The following is a 22,996-nucleotide window of genomic DNA, read 5'->3' as shown; positions in this document are numbered from 1 at the left end:
TCATGAGGACAAAAAAAAAAAAAAAAATCGCCCCTCTGAACAAAACTTTCCTCTCTTCCTTTTCTATATTGTTGTTCACATATTATTAGTTAGCAATAGTTATTATATTCTTTTTACTGTTCCGTCAAGGAAACATTTTGTTTCTTGAGGAACAACAGGGGGGACTGTAACGATTGGAATAACGCCACCTGCTGGATACTTACTGTAGAAGAGTTCTGCCCATGAGGCGAAGGTCTTTGAGGGCAAGACCAGGAGTCTTTTCTTCAGGAGTCAGGAAGTGACGCGGACTAGTGGGAGGAGGAAGGAAGAGACTGGCGCTCAGTCTCGCGCTCTTTCCTCTGGACTCTGGCGGAGACGGGAGCTAAAAATGTGCTCTCCCTTTAATAGATAGGAATCTAGGCCTTTTTCTCTCTCTTTACCAAATTCTTATTCTCCTTAATAAATGCTTAAAAGTCTAACTCTTGCTAAAGCTTATAATTTATTGGCGACCACTCATTAGATATTTTAGACAGTTTAGCTAGAATTTTAACCCTTAACAATCCCTAGAGATTGGCTGGTACTCCCAAGATCTGTAAGTGTCACTCACAATCCCCCACCAGTGGGATTTCCATTAGCAATAAGCCAGTAGATAAAATCAGATAAAAAAACAGACCTTTACTTGTTATTGTTGTTTGTCCTTTGTATTTCAAAGAGGACCATTGACAACACAATGTGATGATGGGTAATGTCTTGACTTGGAAATGAAATGGACTTCATTGAGGCAGATTTGTGCAAAATTATCAACCTCATTCTCTCTTCCAGAGTCATGGAAGTCCAGTGGCAGGACAAAAGTCAAGAAGACTGGAGATGACCCTGGATAGAGTATATGACCTTGGCATTTTCAAGGTTTGACTGAGCTCTAACCACCCACAGTGACTGCTTCAACCCCCTTCATTGCCTTGGTATAAATTGTTCTCATCTGTCCATTCCACTGGGGGAGGGCTTCACAAACTTGAGGTAGAAATCCCCCTAACTCATTACCCTTATTTATTTAAATGTCATGGTGAGAGCTGTAGCTACAAAATATCCTTTCCCCAGAAATCTGGGGTACACACATTCAGCATTAATGAGAAAATTAGGCACAAACTTAAAATGTAATGGTGGTGAGAAACACAGGTAGGGAACTCGTGGTCAAGGCTACTTGTTCCTCAAGTACTCTTTTGGAGTCCTCTGGACTCGGCATCTCTCTCCTGGACTATTGCTCAGCTGTGATCTCAGGATCTGCTCTTTTGCCTAGCTTGACTCTATACTGCCAGGGCTACATTGATTTTGAGGTCAAGCCAGCTCTTTTCTTTGCTGCCAGAGGTCTTACTTTTCAAAGTTGCTTGAATGCTGTCCCCAAGTGAATGGTTCTGTATCTTTCTAAAGAGTTTGTATGTTTCCCTTCTCTCAACTGTGCCTCAAATAGAAATGACCCTTGAAATGACAGGATTTTGATATGATTCTTTAACTCTAATGTCCTATTGGGTGAGTAGCTCTAGCAACTCTAACCCAAGCCTCTCAGAGAACTGTTTTTTCCTCTATTGCTGGATCCTAACCTAGATTGACTGGACTACTAAACTTACTTTTTTTTTTTTTTTTTTGGTGAGGCAATTGGGGTTAAGTGACTTGCCCAGGGTCACACAGCTAGTAAGTGTCTAGTGTCTGAGGCTGGATTTGAACTCAGGTACTCCTGAATTCAGGGCTGGTGCTTTATCCACTGCGCCACCTAGCCTCCCCTAAACTTACTTTTAATGGTCACCTAAGGTGATTTTAAAAGGGAAGGAATATTTAAATCTTCTGGGAATGCTCAATCACCCTCAGCTGACTTCTTAATTGTCAAAATTAAATCAATTGGATGGTCTTGAATATCTTTCTCCAATTGTCTATGTCATTTATTCTCAAAAAGTTTATGTATAGGGTCCCCTTTGATATATCAAACATATTTGTAAACCACCATATGACAGTAGTTTAACATTAGATCCATTAATCAATAAAATAATGATGACAAAAACCCAATATAAGTGAGTATTAGATTTTGTATATTAGATCTATTTTTGTTGGAACTAAATGAAGATCAAAATGATGTCTGGTGTTGTTAAAAGGCAATCACAGGAGGCAGCTAGGTGGCACAGTGGATAAAGCACCGGCCCTGGATTCAGGAGGACCTGAGTTCAAATCCAGCCTCAGACACTTGACACTTACTAGCTGTGTGACACTGGGCAAGTCACTTAACCCTCATTGCCCCACACAAGAGAAAAAAGGCAATCACAACTTCATGAAACTTATATGTGTAAACTAGGTTTATTACAAGAGAAATGAACATGCATGGGGAACCCAAAAAGTCCACAGTCCTTACAGAAGTTTGCATATTTATGAAAGTGAGACAGAAGAAAGAAGCAATACCATAATCTCTATGTAAAGGGGTGTGGCATGGGAGGGAAAAGATGCAGTAAAGGTGGGGAGGAGCAAGGTGACAGCAAAAGCCACATTCTTTTCCCTTAGGAACTGCTAGACCATGAAAATATGATGATCTCCTTATCTACAAGGGTCCTGCTGCACTCCCAAAGACATAGAGGGAGTCCAATTCAGGATGCAAACAACAAAGTATGTCAGCTGGGTTGAGAGCGGGGGAGGTTGGTCCTTTATACATTGAGGGCTTCCCACATGCTCTGGGTCCAGAATATCTAGAAAAAACATCAATTCAAAAACAGACAAGCAAACAAGTTCAGGGTTCCCCTTAAACAGTCCTTAACAGTATGCATATTAGAGGACAGCTAGGTGGTGAAGTGGATAGAGCACTGACCCTGGAGTCAGGAGGACCTGAGTTCAAATCCAGCCTCAGACACTGCACACTTACTAGCTGTGTGACCCTGGGCAAGTCAATTAACCCCAACTGCCTCACCTCCCCCCCAAAAAAATCCCAAACAAACAAAAAAACCAAAACAAAACAAATACCAAAAAAACCTCACAACCATTTTGCATATGGATTCACTGCATTATTAACATTTACTCCATCACTTCCTTAAATCTAGATAACTGACAAACCAATAAATCAAATACTGATTTGTGCTGTTTACTGATACACTCATCTTGAAAATTTAACTGTCGGCTCTCAGTAAGCCAGTTAGAGCTGGCTTTAACACACCCTGGTTTTTAGCTAAGTGGGAAAATATTCTTTAGCTTCCCTGCCCCCTGCCACGTTTAAACTAATTTTCAACTAAGCCAGAGAAGATGTTGGGGGGAGGGGTAGAAGATTTTAAGAACCCTTAGTTAGATCTCTGACTCAATATAGGGGTTCAAAAGGCAAAACCTAATCTTAGACTAGAGGCACTTTGCCAGACTTTTCTTAGCTTTGTATAGTGGCTATGATTAAAGAGCTAGCAGCTTGTTCTTAACAGTAAGAGATTTTAGCTAAACTCTAGCAAGTTGTGGCTGAGATATCTCTGCTGACCCTGAAGAAATGAGCAGAGCAATGCCTAGCAGAGAGATCGGCTATATAAATACTAGCTGTTATTATTAAGGCAAGGACTGTTTAACACCAATAATTATAAGCACCTACATAGCACTTTAAAATTTGCAAGGCTCTTTACCTGTTTAACTCTTTTGATTCTCACAATAAACCTCTGAGATAGGCATCATTATCTCTATTTTACAAATGAGGAAACTGAGGCTAGAAGAAGTTAAATGACTTGCTTAGACACCCAATGAAGGGTGTCTCCCGATAGGATTTCAACTCAGGTCTTTCTTACTCCAGGTACTGCCATCCACTGTGTCATCTGGCTACTTGTATGGGGGGTGGGGGAGAACAACAAAATTAGGCAAGTCTCTTTACTTTTCTCAGTCTGAGACTGCTTATCTGTAAAATGAGAGGGTTGGTCTAGATCAGGACTTAAAACTTTTTCCACTCCTGACCCCTTTTCCTCCGAGGAATTTTTACTCTCTGCCAGGTATAGATATATACAAAATAGGTATACAAATCAAACATAATGTACTGCCAACTTTTTAACGACCCCCAAATTCAGTTACATGAACCCATATGGAGTTGTGACCCACAGTTTAAGAAGCTTTGGTCTAAATGGCTTCATACTTACCTGCCACCTCTTGATTTATGCTCCTATATTCTCCCATAAATATTTCCAAAATGAATATAATTGGGGATGACAAGATAAAATAAATATAATATTAATAAAATATAATCGGATGACAAAATAAATAGGATTACAAATAACATTAATAAAATAATAACACAGTTGGTGATACGATAAATATAATTATTAATAATAAATATAATTGGAGATAGATAATTGGCGAAGGGGTAGAAGCAGCTGCGGGGATCAGGAAATCATGTAGAACTTGAGCTTTGAAGGCTAGGGTTTCTAAGAAGCAGAGGCAAGGAGGAATTCGAGCATTCAGTCCACAAGCATTTATTAAACTCTTGCACGGACAATTTTCCTACCAATAATGCCACAATTAAAGGATTTTTAAAATAATCTTATACTTGGTTAAAATAGTAAATATGCAAATACTTTATCCATATTTGAGTAAAATTTACAATGCTGCAACTTTAAAATAATACATCAATAACTTGGGGGACTATATTATATCAGAGTCGCGTGGAGATTAAATTGCGAATTTCAATAACTTGAGAGCCCAAGCAGACACTCGCTAGCTAAACAGCAGAGCAGATGATCCCACGTGCACCTCATATCTAAACTACAATTCCCAGCATGCTCCGGTTGCTTCCCTGTTTTGTTTTTTGTTTTTCCGGGTTATTCCTTCCTCACAAGAAACCCTACCCAGAAGTCCATGCGGGACGCTCTTCACTTCATTGGTGTAAGTAACCGGAAGGGCACCGTAAGTCTCCGCCTTCACTGAGGCTGCGCAAGTCTCTCCGACTTGGGATTCCACGGAACTGATCTCGTATGGGATGAGTACCTTAGCCGGAGCGGTTCAGAGTGCCGCACTTCCGGAAGTCGGAAATTCTTGCTATGGCTGCGTCTCTTCCCTCACGGGCGGAGAACGATTCCACAACACCGGAGAATGGCTTTCGGAACCAGAAGCGAGGGAACCGCGGTAAGACCAAGGCAGAGTCTGTCCTTAAGACAGTGGTCCGACCTTTAAGTGCTCGCCCGGCGGGGTGAGGTTGGGGGTGGCGGACGGGTACTAGGGGGTCTGGAGACGCGGGTGTTTTTGCGCATGCCCGGGAGCGCCCAGGCTAGCAATGGAGAAGCCTCTTTTCTTGGCAAAAATGCTGGAGTAGTTTGCTGCCATTTCCTTCCCCATGGTGTCCTTGTCCTACAGATGAGGAGCTGAGGCAAGTAGGGGTTAAGTGACTTTCCCAGGGTCACAGCTATTAAGCGTCTGAGGTCGAATTTGAACTCAGATCTTCCCGACTCTAAGCTCAGTGCCCTATCCACTGCACTATCTAGTGCCTGGAATGTAGTAAGCATTTAATAAATGTTAATTTAATTGAGGATCAGTGAGTTAATAATTGTAAAGTGCTTGGCAGGTAATAGGCGCTATATAAATGTTAGCTATTTTTGTTATTATAACCTTATGGGGTTGAATTTTATTATGAACATCAAATAAGATGATGCCTGTAAAGCAGCTTGCTATTTCTAAAGCCCTATAAATGCCAGTTTTTGTGATTATAAAGATCAGCGAGTATTTACTAAGTGTCTCTTATGTATCAAGCTGTGTGCTTAGCTCTGGGGATACAAAGGAATTTTTGTGATTATAAAGATCAGCGAGTATTTACTAAGTGTCTCTTATGTATCAGGCTGTGTGCTTAGCTCTGGGGATACAAAGAAAGGCAAAAGCACAGTGTTTGTCTCCAACCAGTTTACATTCTCATAAGTGCAAAACCTGAGTTCATGTCCTGTCTCTGACGGTTTCTTGCTCTGACCTTGGCAAGTTGCTTAACCCTTTGAGCTTCAGTAAGCTTTCTGTTTTCTTTCTTTCTTTTTTTTTTTTTGGTGGAGCAGTGAGGGTTAAGTGACTTGCCCAGGGTCACAGCTATTAAGCGTCTGAGGTCGGATTTGAACTCAGGTCCTCCTGAATCCAGGGCCAGTGCTTTATCCACAGTGCCACTAGCTGCACCCCAGTAAGCTTTTTAAGACACGGGCTTGTGAACCCTTTGGTTTCCATGCTGATGAAAGTTGCTTTCTAAGATTGCTGACAGCAGTACTTGGACAATTTCAGGCTTTTGCAGTTGAGGCATATGATGAGAGACATCTCTGTAATCTGGAAGTTTCATGAGAATAGGAGCCATATTTAATCTTTGTACAGTTCAGGTAAAGCTTAGTGGATAGAGAATTGGCCTCTGTCCAAGAAGACCTTAGTTCAGGTCTCTGACATATTAGCTGTGTGACCCAGGGCAAATCTTTTCACCTTTAAGTATTCTAAGGTAACCTTTTTTTTTAATCATAAAAGTATTTTATTATTTTCTAGTTACATGGAGAAATAGTTTTCAACATTTGTTTTTATAAGATTTCTAGTTCCAATTTTTTCTTCCCTCCCCCCTCCCCAAGACAGAAAGCAATTTGATATAGGTTATATATGTACAATCACATTAAACATATTTCTGCATTAGTCATGCTGTGAAAGAAGAATCAGAACAAAAGGGAAAAACCTCAAAAAGCAAAACCAAAAAAAGTAGAAACAGTATGGTTCAATCTGCATCTAGATTCCACAGTTCTTTTTTCTGGATGTAGAGAGCATTTTCCATCATGAGTCTTTTGGAATTATCTTATATGACTGTATTGCTGAGAAGAGCCAAGTCAGTCAGAGTTGATTCTCTCACAATGTTGTTGATTCTGTGTACTATGTTCTGGTTCTGTTCTCTCATTCAGCATCAGTTCATGTAAGTCCTTCCAGGTTTTTCTGAAATTTTCCTGCTCACCATTTCTTATAGCACAATAGTATTCCATTACATTCATATACCACAACTTGTTCAGCCATTCCCCAATTGATGGGCATTCCCTCAATTTCCAATTCTTTGCCACCACAAAAAGAGCAGCTATAAATATTTTTGTACATGTGGGTCCTTTTACCTTTTTTGTGATCTTTTTTGGGATAAAGACCTAATAGTAGTATTGCTGGGTCAAAGAGTAGGCATAGTCCCTTAGCCCTTTGGGCATAGTTCCAAATTGCTCTCCAGAATGGTTGGATCAGTTCACAGCTCCACCAACAGTGCATTAGTGTTCCAATTTTTCCACAGCTTCTCCAACATTTATTATTTTCCTTTTTTGTGATATTAGCCAATCTGATAGGTGTGAGGTGGTTCTAGGTAACCTTTTGAGACTTAGTTTTAGAGAAGGTCCTGACATCTGTTGGGAAGAGCTCCCTGTGCCAGTGAAATCAAAGGCCCTATGTTGATAGATTGGTTACTTTAAAGATAGAAGAGACCTTAAAGGTCATTTAATCCAATACTCATTTTGCACATGAGGAAATTGAGGCCCAGAGAGGCCAAGCACTTGTAAGATTACATAGGTTAACAGGTGAGAGCACATGGATCGACATATTGCTCTGTACATAGTAATCAGTCCATTAAACACAGTGTTTATTAAGTGCCTACTGTGCCGTGCATACTTCTGGGTGCTGAGGTTAGAAAGACACAGCTGAAAACAATCCCTGCACTCATAGAATTTATGGTCTAGCCAGGGGTAACAACATATGCAGTTGTAGAGTAAATACAAAAATGATTTGGGAGAGAAGGCCCTAGCTGCTGGGGGAGATCAGGAAAGGCCTCATGTAGAAGATGGCATTTGAATTGAGCCTTGAAGGAGACTGGGAATTCTGTAATTGGAGGTGAGAAGGGAATGTGTTCCAGGCATGAGAGACAGCTAGTACAGTAATAGCAGTGAGAGATGAGGTGCTGTTTATGGGGAACAGTAAGAAGGTTAGTCTGTCAGATAGTGTCCTTAGAGTGGAATAATGTGTGATGTGACTGGTAAAGTAAGATGTAGCCAGGTTGTCAAGGGCTTCAGATTCAAGAGATATTTATATTTGATCCTGACAGTAATAGAGAGCAAACAACATGGTCAGACCTGGCTTTGAGAAAACTAACTTTGGCATTTGTATGGGAGATGGATTGGAAAAGAGGAAGACCATTGCAGTAGTCTAAGGTGATAGGTGAACAAAGGACCCTGGTAGCTTTTTGAGTAGAGAAAAGAGGGTGGAGGTATCGTGGAGCTGGGCTTGACAAGATTTGGCAACTAAGTGGATATGTTGGGGGAAAGTGAAAAATTGAGGCTGAGTACCAGACCTGAGTAACTGGAAATGTGGTGTGTACCACATTGGAAGAAATAGGTAGGTCAGAAGAAGGATAGTTAGGGTTTGGGGAGAGAAAGATGATGGATTCACTTTTAGATCTAGCAAATTTGAGATGTACTTAATAAATGTTTGTTGGATTAGATTTAAAATGCTTATGAATAAATTATTTTATAGGTGTGGATGAATCAGAACTCCTCACTGTTCCTGATGGGTGGAAAGAACCCCCATTTACAAAGGATGACAACCCCAGAGGACTTTTAGAAGAGAGCAGTTTTGCAACTTTGTTTCCCAAATACAGAGAAGCCTACCTGAAGGAATGTTGGCCTTTGGTTCAAAAAGCTTTGCATGAACATGTACGGATAACTCCTGAATTTCTTTCATGAGACTATTGCTCTTGCTCATGACTTTACCTTAAAATGTTTATATGTTTTTAAGTTAAATTTGCTGACATGATGTGTACAATTTGTCTTCTTTAGTGACCTCAAGCGACCTAGTGCCAGAAACATAGAAACATCTTGTAGACCAGTGGTCTATAAAGGCTCACTGTTGTAATATTTTAATTCTTGCTTGCTGTAGCTTGTTACTCACATATGTTAGTAATCTGTTCCCTGAATTTTGGGTTTGGGTACAAGGATTGGATTCTCTGGGGCCTATGTGGGGTGACCCAGTAAGCCATGAGTATTCTCAGGTCATAGTTGGGAACTGACATGGCCCCTTTGACTACAGGAAAATCAATCTTGTGAGGAGATGTTTGCCTATCACTGGCATTTTCCAAATTTTATCCATTGGGGTATGGAAAATCAGTAACTAAATGGATTTTTAATAGATAGATAAATAGGTATGTAGAGTTATGAAGGAATCCTTATAAATCTCAATTACACCTTCCTTATTGTATATTTTCCCCTTTTGCATTTAAACCCCTACTGGAGGGCAATTTAGGAGAGAAAATCTAGTCCGATACTGTAATAGATTGTAGAGAAAACAGGAAAGGAGTATGGTGATGGGGAGTGTACAGGAGGAGGAAACAAGACAGCTCGCTTCACAAGTCAAGGCTTCACAGTATGGTGTCTGATAGACATTTTCCTAACTTCAGCCTTATCCTGGTCAACATTCAGTAAGAAAAAAACACCTTGTAGGGTCAAATCAGCCTGGGTTGATAAGAATTTGAATCTTTGTATGATTAATTAAGGGTTAATTGTTTATGGATTTAAAAGCAATGAGACTTTGAGGCAATTAGAGCTAATTCCATATGAAGACCTAACTAATAATTTCCCAATATGTTTTGTTCAACCATTTTTGCAGCACATAAATGCAACGTTGGACCTAATTGAGGGTAGCATGACTGTTTGCACAAGTAAGAAGACTTTTGATCCTTACATCATCATCAGAGCCAGGGACTTAATAAAGCTTTTAGCAAGAAGTGTCCCATTTGAACAGGTAGGTAAACAGGAAATCCAGAAATTAAAGAAAGATTGATCTTAGTGACATTAGATATTATGAAATTATATATTCCTTCTGTAATTATAAACTTTTATTAAAACTAAATTAGGTCGACTAAATTATTAAGTTAATTAAAAGTAGAAACTGTCTTTACGTTAAAAATATTACATCTATTTTTGAAGCAACACAAGGCTGGTTTCATGTTTATGTGAAGTTTTTTATTCTAAATTTGGAAGTGTTTTTTTTTTTTAATTGAAAATGCTTATTTTCTTTTAAAGGCAATACGAATTCTTCAGGATGACACTGCATGTGACATCATCAAAATTGGTTCTTTAGTAAGAAACAAAGAGAGATTTGTAAAAAGAAGACAGCGGCTTATTGGGCCAAAAGGATCTACTCTAAAGGTAACTTTCAGTAACATAAACTTAAGTATATTTTTCTCTGGTGTTAATTTTTATACACAGAGTTAATTTTCACACATCTTTTTTCCCGTGGTATAGGCATTGGAACTGTTAACAAACTGTTACATCATGGTTCAGGGAAACACTGTTTCAGCTCTTGGACCATTTAATGGTTTAAAAGAAGTAAGTAAAAAACTTCTTTAATTTAACTTTTAATTGTCATGTTTTTTAAAAATTAAATTAAATTGTAATTTAACATTTGGTTGGAACATTGTGATATATTTTAAATGCAAATATCACCCACTGAAAATTATGTTCTTTTTGTGCCTTCTTTACTTAAATTGGCTCAAATCAATTAAAAAATATTTTACTCCTTGTTATTTGGGATCCTTTTATCACATGTGAAGCTGAATAAATAGCAGGTAACTTAACCCTTAAGCCCTTAGAAAGCTATTTTTCTAATTATTTACTCATCTTCGGTTTGGCACTAAGCTGTCATGTGAAAAAGTGAGTAGACTTTTCTTTGTATTTCTAGAAGACAGAATCAGGAGGCAGTCAGAAGATTTGAAGTTAAAAGAAAGAACTTTCTGACAATTACAATTATATAACAGTTTTAAGAAAATGTTCCTGGATGTGTGTTCATTTTCTGCATCTGCCTCATATGACTTTGCAGAAATCATTTACTTTTTCTGGTCCTTAACTTCTTATCCTATAAACTGAGAATGGAGGCCAGAACTTGCTATCGTCTGAGTTTTCTTCCATCTCTAAAATGTTGTCCTTTGGTTAACTGGATGCAGGTAGGCCAAGGGAAAAAGGACTAGAAAAGCAGGACGGCAGTCTTCCAGTGTTTGAAAGACAGATCTGTGGAAGGGTGCCATAGGACATCTGAGGTGGAACTTAGGGAACTCTAGGGACATACTCCAGGACAGAGATCTCTGTGTCCCTGACAAGTAGGCTTGTAGCTTTTACTCCAGCCCTTTAAAGAATGTGCTACCTCTGGTAGCAGCCGCTTACCATTATTTGGATGTGTTTCTGTGGTTTTAGCAGAAATCTGCTTCTCCACTTACTGCTTCTTGTTCTGCTCCTGAGCCAGGCAAAACAGATTCAACCCGTCTTTTGGGTGAGGGTGAAATCCATTCCCACATTTAAAAGGCAACTAACAGATCCTCTGAAGTCTTCTCTTCTTCTGGCCCAGCATCCCCAGCTCTTTCAGGCGATTTGCCTACAGCCTCATACTGGATCCTCTCTAGTCTAGCAATTTCTCATAACTGAGTTACGTAAGAAGAGCATGAAAACATGAAGGAATTAATGAGGGACCAAACATCACTCCTATCTGAAACAAAGGAGGGTTGAACACACTTGCAGAGCTTGGAGTACATATGGAGAGTAGGCTAGTTTGAGGGATGATAATACTGGAGAAGGAGTAACCTCAAGCAAAGCCAATTGCCTGATCCTGAAAGGGGGAATAAAAGAAAAGAAGTAGACTCACGTGTACCCATCAGTTGGGGAATGGCTAAACAGATTGCCATGCATAAATGTAAACATGCTATCAAATTAGACCAAAGAAATAACAAAAGAGATGGTTTCACAGAATCCCGTATAGTATGAACTGATAGAAAATGAAATGAGTGGAACCAGAACAGTTTATACAAATACAATATTGTGAAGAAAAAACTGGGAAATACCGAACTGATCAGTGCAGTGGCCAACCATTTCCTGAAGCACCTACCCACCTCCAGTTGTATGGATGATGGACCCAGAGGACAAAAAGAGACATGCATTTTTGTACATGGCTGCTGTATGGATTTTTGTTTCTTTGTTTTTCATTCCCCCCTACCCCCTTGCCTTTTCTCTGGGCTTTCAGTTGGGAGCCAGGGACTGAGGTGGGAGGGAGAGGTCACAGTAATATAACGAGAGCCATTGGAAAGTTGTTGTCTTTAATGCACAGACCAGAGCAGGAAGTTGAGAAGGAAGCACAAACAAGAACAGTTTTAAAGATAACATAATGATTATATGCTTTTTAAAAATCTTATGAAATGGAGATTCTAAGTTTTGTAAACAATCTTTTTGTGTTCTGTCTATATAGAAATAGATCTTTATAGAGGTATTAAATTCAAAATTGAAAAATAAAAATAATAAAAAATTTTTAAAGGAATGAATTGGAGAAGAGAAACTCAAAACTGGGAGACCAGTTAGTAGGCTATTGACTAGCAAGATAGCAAGAGGCCCTGAACTAAGATATGAGTAGGCCACGTGAGTAGAGAGAAGAGGATGGATGATATGCTTTATTTTCTGTCATAGATTGACAATAGTTATATTACTGTTCGCAGATGTTTAAAAAATTGTCATTCTTAACCTCTTCTACCCACTTTTCTGCCACTTGTATCACAATCCCTGCAAAAGTAGAAAAGGAGAGGACTAAGTTATTTTGTATTTTCTTTGTTTCATATGTTTCTGTGGCAAAGAATTCATTGTTATTGACAAGTCTAATGCTGATTTTTTCCATATTTAACTTGGTCTTTGGATATCAAACTCAGCTTTTAACTGGGATTGTACTTGAGGCTTTTCCAGCTTGATAGATATCTATATATCATCTATATCTATATCTATCTTTCTACTTATATATCTATCTATCCTGTCTAAACATACTCTGTTGTACCATAGTCTTCAGTAACTGGGGGTAACATCATCACCATAATGAGGCACTAGAATTGGATAAAGGGCTTTTATCCAGATTTTTAATAAAAATAGAATCAAAGTCGTGGGGCACATCACTAGAGATTTCTACCAAGTTGACATTCTTTTACTTATCATTCCTTGTATTTGTTCATTCAGCCCGTTCCTGCATTCAACTTGTTATTCTTTCATCCGACCCACATTTCTCCATCTTCTCAACACGCTTATGATAAGAAACTTTGCCAAAATTCTTGTTGAAATCCAGATATACTTTAGCTCCATGCCAATATGAAGATTAAAGGACTGGTTCTGGGATGGAAATTTGAGGGCAGATATCTGCTGAGTATCAGGAAGAATTGTGTATTAATTCAGGCAGTCTAGCAAAAGAATGGCATTACCTTCAAAAAAATAGTACGTTTCTCCTCCCCACTCCATACCCCTCTCCTTTGAAAATATTTAGGCAGAGAGGCCGAAGACTACCTTCAGGAAAGTTGTAGAAGAGATTACTGCATTGGGACAGATTAAACAAGATGAATTCTGAGACTTCCACTACCACCAAGGTTTTCAGTTTCTATTTAGAGATCGTGATCTGTATGGGCAAAAACTTTTTCCACTCATGACCCCTTTTCGCCCAAGAAATTTTTATGCAACCCTGGGTATATAGGTATATAAAATAGGTATGTATAACCTTTTATTGTTAGCAAATTTTTCACGACCCCCACATTCAGGTATACTAACCCCATATGGGATCGAGATCCACAGTTTAAGAAACTAGGCTCTATATAAGTATTTACACAACTGAGCTCCCTTTACCTTGTCACCTTTACATATTCCAACTTAATTAAAATCTTTACCTTATTATTCACTTTAGCAAATTTACCTGCCAGTAATCATTTAAAAAGATCCTTGTGATTAGTACCCATATCCCCACCCTCAGTAAAATGTAAATACTTTGAGGACAGGGACTTTATTTATTTTATTTTATTTTTATTTTGTATTCCTCATGTATAGCTCAGTGATTTTTACAGGGTGAGGACTTAACTAGTGTTTGAACTGAATTATTGGCTTTGTACCATACCATACCATACCTAATTCATTGTCTGAAATCTGTCCATCATTTTAGTGCTGTTTTTTTTTTTTTTTTTTTGCCAAACTTGTGTGATTTCATCAGTGTAGAGGACTCCAATAAGGAATGTGCTAAAAGTAGAACTTCTCGTCCTTTTCTCAGAACCCTCCCCTCTTCCAATCTTTGCTATTACTGTGGAGGGCACCGCTGTTTTCCTCTTGAGTGAGGTTTGCAATCTCAGCATCATCCTGTTCTCATTCTCACTTAACCCACGCAGCCAGTTGTCAAATCTTGTTCCTACCTTTACAACATCTTTCATTTGTCCTCTTCTTTCCATCCATAGCACAGGACTCCCATCCCTTTTCTCTCTCAAGGACTATTACAAACGCCTACTTGGTCTCTGTGCCTCAAGTCTCCCCTTTTTCCACTTCCCCTTCTCTCCTCCCCGACACCCATGTGTCCCGAACTCGTTTGCACTCACCCCACATGTCCAGTCTATTGCTAAGTCAAGGATCAAATAGAAAATCTTCTACTGTGAAGTACGAGGTACTTCATACCTTGGCCTCTCCCTACCTCTCCAGTCTTTACATTTACTCCCTTTCATGCGCTCTTACGATCCAGGACATTGGACTTCTTGATCTTCTTTCTGTTTCTCACATGTGACACTCATGCCTTTTCCACTGCCTGTTTCCCATTCCTGGGGTGTTCTCCTTCCTCTCCACTTCGTGTCTTCCCCGGATTTAATGACTTCCCTCCGATCCTACCTTCTGCAAGAAGAGATTCCCTCCAGCTTACACCGTCTCTGTCTTATACATGCAGAGCTGTTTGCATGTTGTCTCCCCATTTAGAATGTGGGCTTCTTGAGGGCAAGGATTGTTGTTGCCTTTCTTTATATCTCCAGCACTTAGCACAGTCCCTAGTAAACACTACTTAGTAAACACTTAATAGTAATTGTGCTTGTTGACTGACTCCCAAAGCATTCCAGTAACTTAGACCTTCTCTGCAAGTTATAGTCATCGGGTTGCATGGAGTTACCACATATGGAGGTGATATGTCTGGGTTCACACAGCCAGTTGTGTCAGAAGTAGGACATCAGGGCCAACCCTCTATTCATTATGCTACTACCACTCCCTCTTTGAAAATAAGTTTTTGTTGGTGCCATTTTGGGTTTTTATTAACATCATTTTAACGGCAGAATGACCCATCAGCAGTGTGCTAGCGTGTCTATCTTCCTATACCCCCTCCCCATTGTTGATTATTCCCACCTTTTGTCATCTTTGCCGGTTTGGAGGGTGGATGGTGAAACCTTAAGGTTGTGTTGCTCTGCATTTCTCTTAACGGTGATTTTAAGCATTCTTTGACATGGTTGTTGATAGTTTGCAATTCTTTTTTGAGAACTAGTCATCTCTGTTGAACACTTATCTAATAAGGAAGGGCCTTTATTTTTTAAGTCACTTTTTTAAGTTACAGATTGAAAAGATTTTATTAAAATGTGAACTTTTTCCCCTTAATTTTAGGTTCGAAAAGTAGTCCTAGATACTATGAAAAATATTCATCCAATCTATAACATCAAAGTGAGTATCAACATAACTTTTTTACTAAAAAATGAAATTCACGAAGGCCTTCATGCGTAACTATCTGGTTGATGAATTTTCCTCCTACTCTGACTCCATATATGAAGATGCAGTATTTTAGAGGAATCTCTTATTTCCAGGTTAATGTAAAACTGTGATATAGACATATTTACACATACATAAGCACATAGAGTAACCTCCTCATAATATTTTTATAAGGACAACATTTAATGCATAGGCTTTCACATACTGCATCAGTGGTGGTACAAAGCAGATAAGTTACATTTATAGTATGAGTATAAGCACAAATATGCAAAGATTTATGATTTAGTCAGCATAGCAATTCCTGGAGTGGAAATTCTATCTATCAATATAGATCACAACTCATCTGTAAATTCCTATATGTCTTAGAATGTTGGCCGAGGCCCATAGAAGTTATATAACTTGCTCAGGGTTACAGAGCTAGTAAGTGTCAAAGACAGGATTTTAACCCCAGTTAAAAAACTATAACAATAACTATAAGCTCAACATTACATCTACTATGGCATTTTGACCAGTATCCCACACACTAGATCTGGACTCCTAAAATCCAGGCTCCCAGCCCTGGGGGCAGTTAATCTGTTTGTCTCTGGAGCTCCAGAACTTGGGCCTAGCCTAGTTGGTGAATAACTGAGTAAGTTCAGACTAGTCTTTTTAACCTGTTGTTTCTGCTAGCTGGGCCCTGAACATGTCAATCTTACCATCTTCCTGCTGCCAGCCATGTACTCAACCCCTTCCCCCCAATCTTAAAACTTTCTGCTTCTGTAGGATGGTGATTTCTGAAAAGGTTCATTATTTATGACATGTTCCATTAAGCACCAACTCTCTATGTCTTTGACTCCCTAGAGCAATACTCCCTTAGCTGTCACCTCCTCCCTACAAGTGCTATCTTCCCCTGTTATAATAGAAGCTCCTTGTGGACAGGGACTACTCTATTTTTATAGTTGTATTCCAGCACTTAGTGCCATGCTCAAGAAATGTTTTGTTGGGGGGCAGCTAGGTGGCTCAGTGGATAAAGCACCAGCCCTGGATTCAGGAGGACCTGAGTTCAAATCTGGCCTCAGATACTTGACACTTAGCTGTGTGACCCTGGGCAAGTCACTTAACCCTCATTGACCTGAAAGAAAAAAGTGCTTAATCCTCATTGCTATATAAAAAAAAAAAGTTGTTGATTCATACACACTTAGGTAAAGCCTAGTAGAAGCATGGCAGTAATAATAGTTCTTTAGGGTTATAAGGCATTGTGCCTATATTCTCTCAGTCTAGTTTTGTGGTCATAAAATTATAGATTCAGTCAGAAATGAACTTAGACGGATCCTAATCCAATCTCATTTCACAGATAAGGAAGCTGACCCAGAAAGGTAGAGTAACTAGTAAATAGGGGAGTGGGTTTTGAACCCAGGCCCTGTGACTCCACATCTGAATCCTATTACAGCTCCCTGCTACCAGTGTATGTGACTCCCTCTAGTATAGGGAATTACTGTTGAGTACCGGATACTCTTAGGAACTCTACATGAAGTAAATGATACTAAAAATCTAATCATTAGATGGGTGAGTGGGAGTAGAGGATTGTGTTACGAAAGGTACAAAAAGAAAGTTTGGTGACCTCTATTGGCTGTTCTTGCTATTCCCAGTATTTGTAGCACTGAAGTTGGAAGAAAAAAACAGAGGGATGAGGTGACTGGACTGATTGTTTCAGCCATAACAAGGAAGCCCCATGCCCTTTATTTCATTCCCTAGAACATCTCTGTTACTGAAAGTTGCCTGCTTGCAAGGAACATAGGGCTGATTTAAGTGCTTTCCTTCTTGATTTCATTATTTTAGTTTTTGATGTAATGAATGCAAAGCAACATAATAGTTGCTTTTTCATCTCAGTTCATTTTGCCATTCCTTGCTATCCACAGTTTTCTGGTCATTTGGTTGTTTCAGAAATCTTTTTCCTTTCATTTTTAGAATCAAGACTTTTTTTAATTGTGTCTAATTTTGTTAATAGGATGCCTTTCTTTTTATGGCTCATTTGAGAAGTGTGTGCTTTTAAAATTTTTATGTTTTTCATGTGTTGCTATGATTGAAGACATTGATGATTAAACGAGAGCTCTCAAAGGATGCTGAATTAAGATCACAAAATTGGGAAAGATTTTTGCCGCAGTTCAAGCACAAAAATTTGAATAAACGCAAGGAACCAAAGAAAAAAACTGTTAAGAAGGAGTATACACCATTCCCACCTCCTCAGCCAGAAAGTCGGGTGAGTTCAGTTCTTAATTTATTTCGTAAGGAGGAGGGGGAAAAAAAAGGCAACTTCCTGGACTTCAGTTCTAAAGGGTTCATTGAGGTTATTGTGGACAAACAAATTTACAAAGTGCTTTGCAACTAGCAGATACTTTAAAAAGTCTTTATTGAATGAATTACTTTTTAATTTTTTGCTTGAGAAAAGGATGAAAGTGATAGCAGACCTTGCCGCTGCTTTGGTGGCTGAAAGCAGTTTCTGACTTTGATAAATTTCGTTAAGGTGATTAGGCTCACTAGGTGATCGGTGGACATCCCCGTGTGGATGTCCACCTGTTCTGCTCGTTTTTCCTTCATGACTCTTCACCTCCATCTCATCTTTTTTCATCCTCATGCCCTTATTCCCACAAGCCTAGATTGTTGCTCACCTCATAACTGGTTTCTCTCCAGATCAAGCTTCATAAAACATTGAAGCTCTCCTGTGACTAGGCTACTGAGAGACCTTCTCTGGCTCCTTGTTAACAACAGGATAAATTCCAGACTCTTTGCCCTGGCATTAAAGGCTTTCTCCAGTCCACTCCTTGACTACCTTCTCAGCTCTACCACCCACTTCTCAGCTGTACCAACTCCCTGCTATAGCAAGACCATTCTCCCTGCTTTCCCAGTTCCTTTTACACTTTTTTATGTCTGTGTCTGCAGTATCATCCATTTCTCATTGTCTGTAGAAACCTCACATATATATAAAATTTTTTTAACAGATTGATAAAGAATTGGCTAGTGGTGAATACTTTTTGAAAGAAAGTCAGAAGAAGCAACAAAGAATGGAGCAAATAAAGGTAAGCCTTTATATATTTATTCTTACTTGTTAAAAGGAGAGTCAGTAAAATTATTCTTTATTTAACTCTTTATTTTAACAATGTTTATGGTAGTAAAAAGGCTACTTTTCTATATTCCAAATGTAGGCTAAACAAGCTGAAGCGGTCAGTAAGAGACAAGCGGAAAGAAACAAGGCTTTTATCCCACCCAAAGAAAAACCAGCTGTGAAACCTAAGAAAGGTAATGTCTTTTGGATGTTGTTTTTCCACTTTTGATACAAAGGTAAACTCTGATAATGTTCCTGAGCAGCCTGCCCTCTCACATTTGTCATAAAGTATAATGGGCCATGTGTGACGCCGGAGTGTTTTATTGTTTGTGATTGATTTGATTTCTTTGTGCGTGATTTAGGGGATCAGAGAATTGGTTGTGGTCAGCCCTGGTTTGACCCCTAAACCTATGCCTTCAAAAAAATGCTCACTGTATAAGACACAAGCTAGAAGAGCAGGACCCCAGCTAACAGAGATGGGCAGGAAGTTACCCAAGCCCCACTAGTGCAGATCTTAAGACCATAGTTAAAAAACAGAGTATGATTGATTTTCTTGTTTTCCTGTCACCTGTGCTGGGAATGCTCTCCCTCTTCACTGCCACTGCCCCCTTTCTTTTCTGCTTCCTTCAGGACTCAGCTTAAATTCCCAGATCCCTCATCTTTTATTCTTTTGCTTCTGAGAATACCTTCCATTTACTTTGGATATATCTCATTTGTACATAGTTATTCAAGTGGCATTTCCCCTGTTAGTATAGGAGCTCTGTGAGGGTGAAGACCCTGTTTTCACCCCACGCTTAGCACAGTACCTGGAACGTTGTGAAGGACTTAATAAATACTTGTGGACTTACTGAATAATTTTTTTCTTATTTTTTAATGCTTTGTCCAGAATTTCTTCTTCACCTTCCTTTCTTCCCTACCCCCCACACTGTGACAACAAAGGAAGCTATCTAAAACATGGCAGTGGGGATTTCTTTTGTTTCTCTTTGGTTTCTTACAGTCTTTTCTAATGGTTTCAGATATCCTTTGGCTCTTCCCTTTTTTGACTTCTGGTGCTTTTTTCTCCTTATTCCTTGATAAAGGAATAGAAAGTATATGCTGTTTTCATTGGTATTCCTCTTTTGGGATCTTTTTTCTCTCTGCTATAATTTGAATGTCAGAGATTTAAAAACCAGTAGTCCAGTGACATAAATTGATAATTAAAAAACAAAAATCCTCTTAGGTTATTACTCGTTGTGAAAGTAACAGCTTTGAAATTACCCTGTATACAGATCACTGGTTTTCTAATCAGGCATTTGGTTAGTTGTTTGGCTTAATTCCTGCACCCTCTTCAAACCTTGTCATAAGCTGCCTATTTTAGCAAAGCATCTCTTAAATCTCTTGCTTTCTTCTTACTTAGAAGTGATTTTATTCAGTAGGATTTTTGTGTGTGTAAATTTGAATTTTTTTTTAATTACTCTTACAATGCTCTGAAATTTCTACTCTGGAATTTGGGGGGGGCACTCTGGAATTTGTTCAATGAAAATTTGGGCTGAAATAAGTGGACAGTTGGGCTGCTGCCTGGAAACCTTGCTTTAAAGGTTGAGGGGTTTTTTGTTTGTTTTGTTTTTGGGTGAAATGGAATTTGACCAGTATCATCCTTGCTTAGTGCTTGGTAATTGAGGAACCTTGAAGAGCCAGTTCTTTATAACCTTCATTCATAGGCCCCCAAGGAATGCATTGCATTTTTCATTAACTTGGCTTTTAACAAAACTTTGTAGTTAGAATTTCTTAAAGAAACTGGTCATTTTGAGTCTAGAAAGAAGACAATTGGGGAATATCATAGTTGCCTTCAGACAGTGAGGGCTGTCTTCTAGGAAAGATAGTATCGATCTTCTCTTTCTGGAGGATGGATCCAGGACCATTTGAAGTAAAGAGGAAGATTTCAGCTCAGTATAAACAAGAACAACTCACAAGTTAAAACAGTCACTGGAAAGGTTCAAACCATCAAGATCAGCGTAAAGGGGAGAGTCTTGTCCCCTCTGATTGTGAGATTCTGTAATTTTAAAATTTATTTAAGATTCAGATGCTACTGGCACTTGTACTTTTGGGGAAAATGCTAAAAGAATGTTAATGGTTATGGGAAGGAGAGTATATTTTAGTCTCAAGTCCTCTAGTGGAGAAGCCCTCAGCAATGCACTTCTTCCCCCTTTCTCTGCCACATCTTCACTCCAACAGTTGTCTTGGGTCACTTTTGGGTTAAGCATTTTTGTCCAGTCTTACAGGTAGGATTAGAACTGAGGTCCTCCTAATTCCAAGGCAAGCTTTTTGATGCTGTTTTGGCCCTTTAATTTGATGGGAAAAATACAGTTCTTAAGTGAGTTTAGAGGAGAATAAAGGGCCTTATCTCTAACAGCTCATTGTATTGATTGGCCACTGAGACAGAAACTTGCGCCTTTAGATAATGAAAAGTTGTTCTTGTCTTAAGAAAACTAGAGGAAAGGAGGTTGCAGTGGTCACTAGGACTTGTTTCTCATCTTTCCAGGAAGCCGCCTAGCAGCACTGTTGTAGCATAACTACATTGAAATGGGCATGAGGGGCAGCCTTTAGGAAGAATGCCAAGCTCAAGCTCCAAACATCAGGGTTGCAGTCCTGGCTCTGGCTCTTCTTAGATCTGTGAGCTTACAGGCCACCTAACTTCCCCAACCATAGTGTCCTATTCTATTAAATGAGAATGATTCTACTACCCTAATCAGTGGCATAGGCTTTGTTAAGGATCACAGAAATGCCAGGTGTGGTGCTAATTATTAGAGCTCCAGTTAATTGCACAGAATAACTGACTCATCTTATTCTTTCCATTCATGAAGTTTCTGCTGAAACAAAGATTGATATAGCTGCTCTCAAAGAAAAAGTGAAGAAGGCAAAGAAAAAGAAACTGGGAGCCCTGACTGCCGAGGAAGTAAAGCTGAAGATGGAAGCTGATGAAAAGAAACAGAAGAAGAAAAAGTGAGAAGCAAGAAAAGGACTTGCTAGAACAGGATTGGTGTATCTTTCCTTTTGTAAAGGATTTTTAGGTTTTGACCTTTGTTTCCTCATCTGAAAAGTGAGGCTGTGCAATGGGACACACTTGGATAATTTAAATGAATCTCCTTTCATGGAACAGGGAGTTCTATAATATAATACAAACTGTTACTATCATTTACGTATTTGCTAAGAAAATAAATTATGAACTAAGAAAAAAGAGCATGTTTTTTTTAATTTACAGATTTTTTAAGGCAGTTCTATTCTGAGAAGGTTTAGATGAAAATGAGTTTCCATTCAGTTTTATATCAGGTAGAGCAAAAAACATCTGAAATGTGCTAATGTGTTTTGCTATCAAACTTGCCTCGTAAAAGAAAATTAATTTGTTGCTACTTGTTTTCCTATCTCATACTATTGCTTAGCTTTAGGGGAAGATATGTTATACTTTCTGAGTATCAAAAACTTCTATTTTCCTTACCAAAAAAAAAAAAAGTCATCAATTGCATTTTTGGCATAACCATAGCAAATCATATTTTAAATTTACTGTTTACTCTGCTTAATTTCTTTGTTGACACAATTGCTGTCTCTTTACTTTTCCTCAGATACATTTTATAATGTAGGAGAAATAAGGGAAGCCCTTTTAGTCTTAACTCTTTCCCTAGCTTTCTAGCCTAGTATTTGAAACTTAAAAGATTGAAAACTAAAAGATAGAAAAAGTTGTTTGGAAAGGTAATGCTTTCCAGCCATAGGAAACTGAGGAAGGAAGGTGAATTAAGTGTGGGACCATTAGAAGTCTTAATCCAATCCTCTCATTTACATTTTTTTTCAATTTTAATTAATTTGTTTTATTTTCCCATTCCACATTTCTCCCCCCCTCCCAGCCACTGGAGGTGGGGACACAATAGATATGCATAAACAAGCAAAATAATAGCGATGTCCAAAAATGTACATCTTATTTTGCATCTTTAGTCTTTCACATCTCCGTCAAGTAGGGGGTAGCTTTCCTCATCATTTGTCCTCTGGAGTCTTCATTAATTGTTGCATTTGTGAGAATTCTTAAACATCTTTCAAAGCCACTGTCTTCACCGTATTGCTAATTGCATAAATTGTGTTTCCTGGTTCTGCTCATTTCTTCATCAGTTCATACTGCTTTCTCTGAAACTATCCCTTTCATTATTTCTTATGGCACAGCAGTATTACATTACATTCAAGATTGTGCTTGAGACAGCTTTGAACTGTTCCCAAGAGGTGATTGTTACATTTTCACTGAGCATTTACAACTTAGAAATTAGCAAATGCTACAAATCAGGGCCATAATTTATTGTTTTGTTGATTGTGATAGAGAAAATAGTAAAAATATAGATTAAACTTAAAAGTATGTCATTCTCAGCTATTTTTTTAAAGAGCCATTTCTTAAACA

At 38.7% G+C, this 22,996-nt stretch overlaps 1 protein-coding gene across 1 annotated transcript; it reads left to right on the top strand.

The window, feature by feature from the left end:
- The first annotated feature begins 4,919 nt into the window (after window positions 1-4,919).
- KRR1 (KRR1 small subunit processome component homolog) lies at window positions 4,920-21,754 on the top strand. The gene is made up of 10 exons (XM_043968048.1): window positions 4,920-5,094; window positions 8,470-8,648; window positions 9,598-9,732; window positions 10,014-10,139; window positions 10,236-10,319; window positions 15,396-15,452; window positions 17,566-17,736; window positions 18,476-18,553; window positions 18,680-18,773; window positions 21,423-21,754. The coding sequence occupies exons 1-10, from the start codon at window positions 5,010-5,012 to the stop codon at window positions 21,563-21,565; spliced, it is 1,152 nt and encodes a 383-aa protein (XP_043823983.1). The 5' UTR covers window positions 4,920-5,009; the 3' UTR covers window positions 21,566-21,754.
- Window positions 21,755-22,996: the final 1,242 nt, after the last annotated feature.

The sequence above is a fragment of the Dromiciops gliroides genome, chromosome 5 (genome assembly GCF_019393635.1).
Source record: "Dromiciops gliroides isolate mDroGli1 chromosome 5, mDroGli1.pri, whole genome shotgun sequence".
In the NCBI taxonomy this organism is placed as follows: domain Eukaryota; kingdom Metazoa; phylum Chordata; class Mammalia; order Microbiotheria; family Microbiotheriidae; genus Dromiciops; species Dromiciops gliroides.
This window is presented reverse-complemented; position numbering and strand designations above follow the sequence as displayed.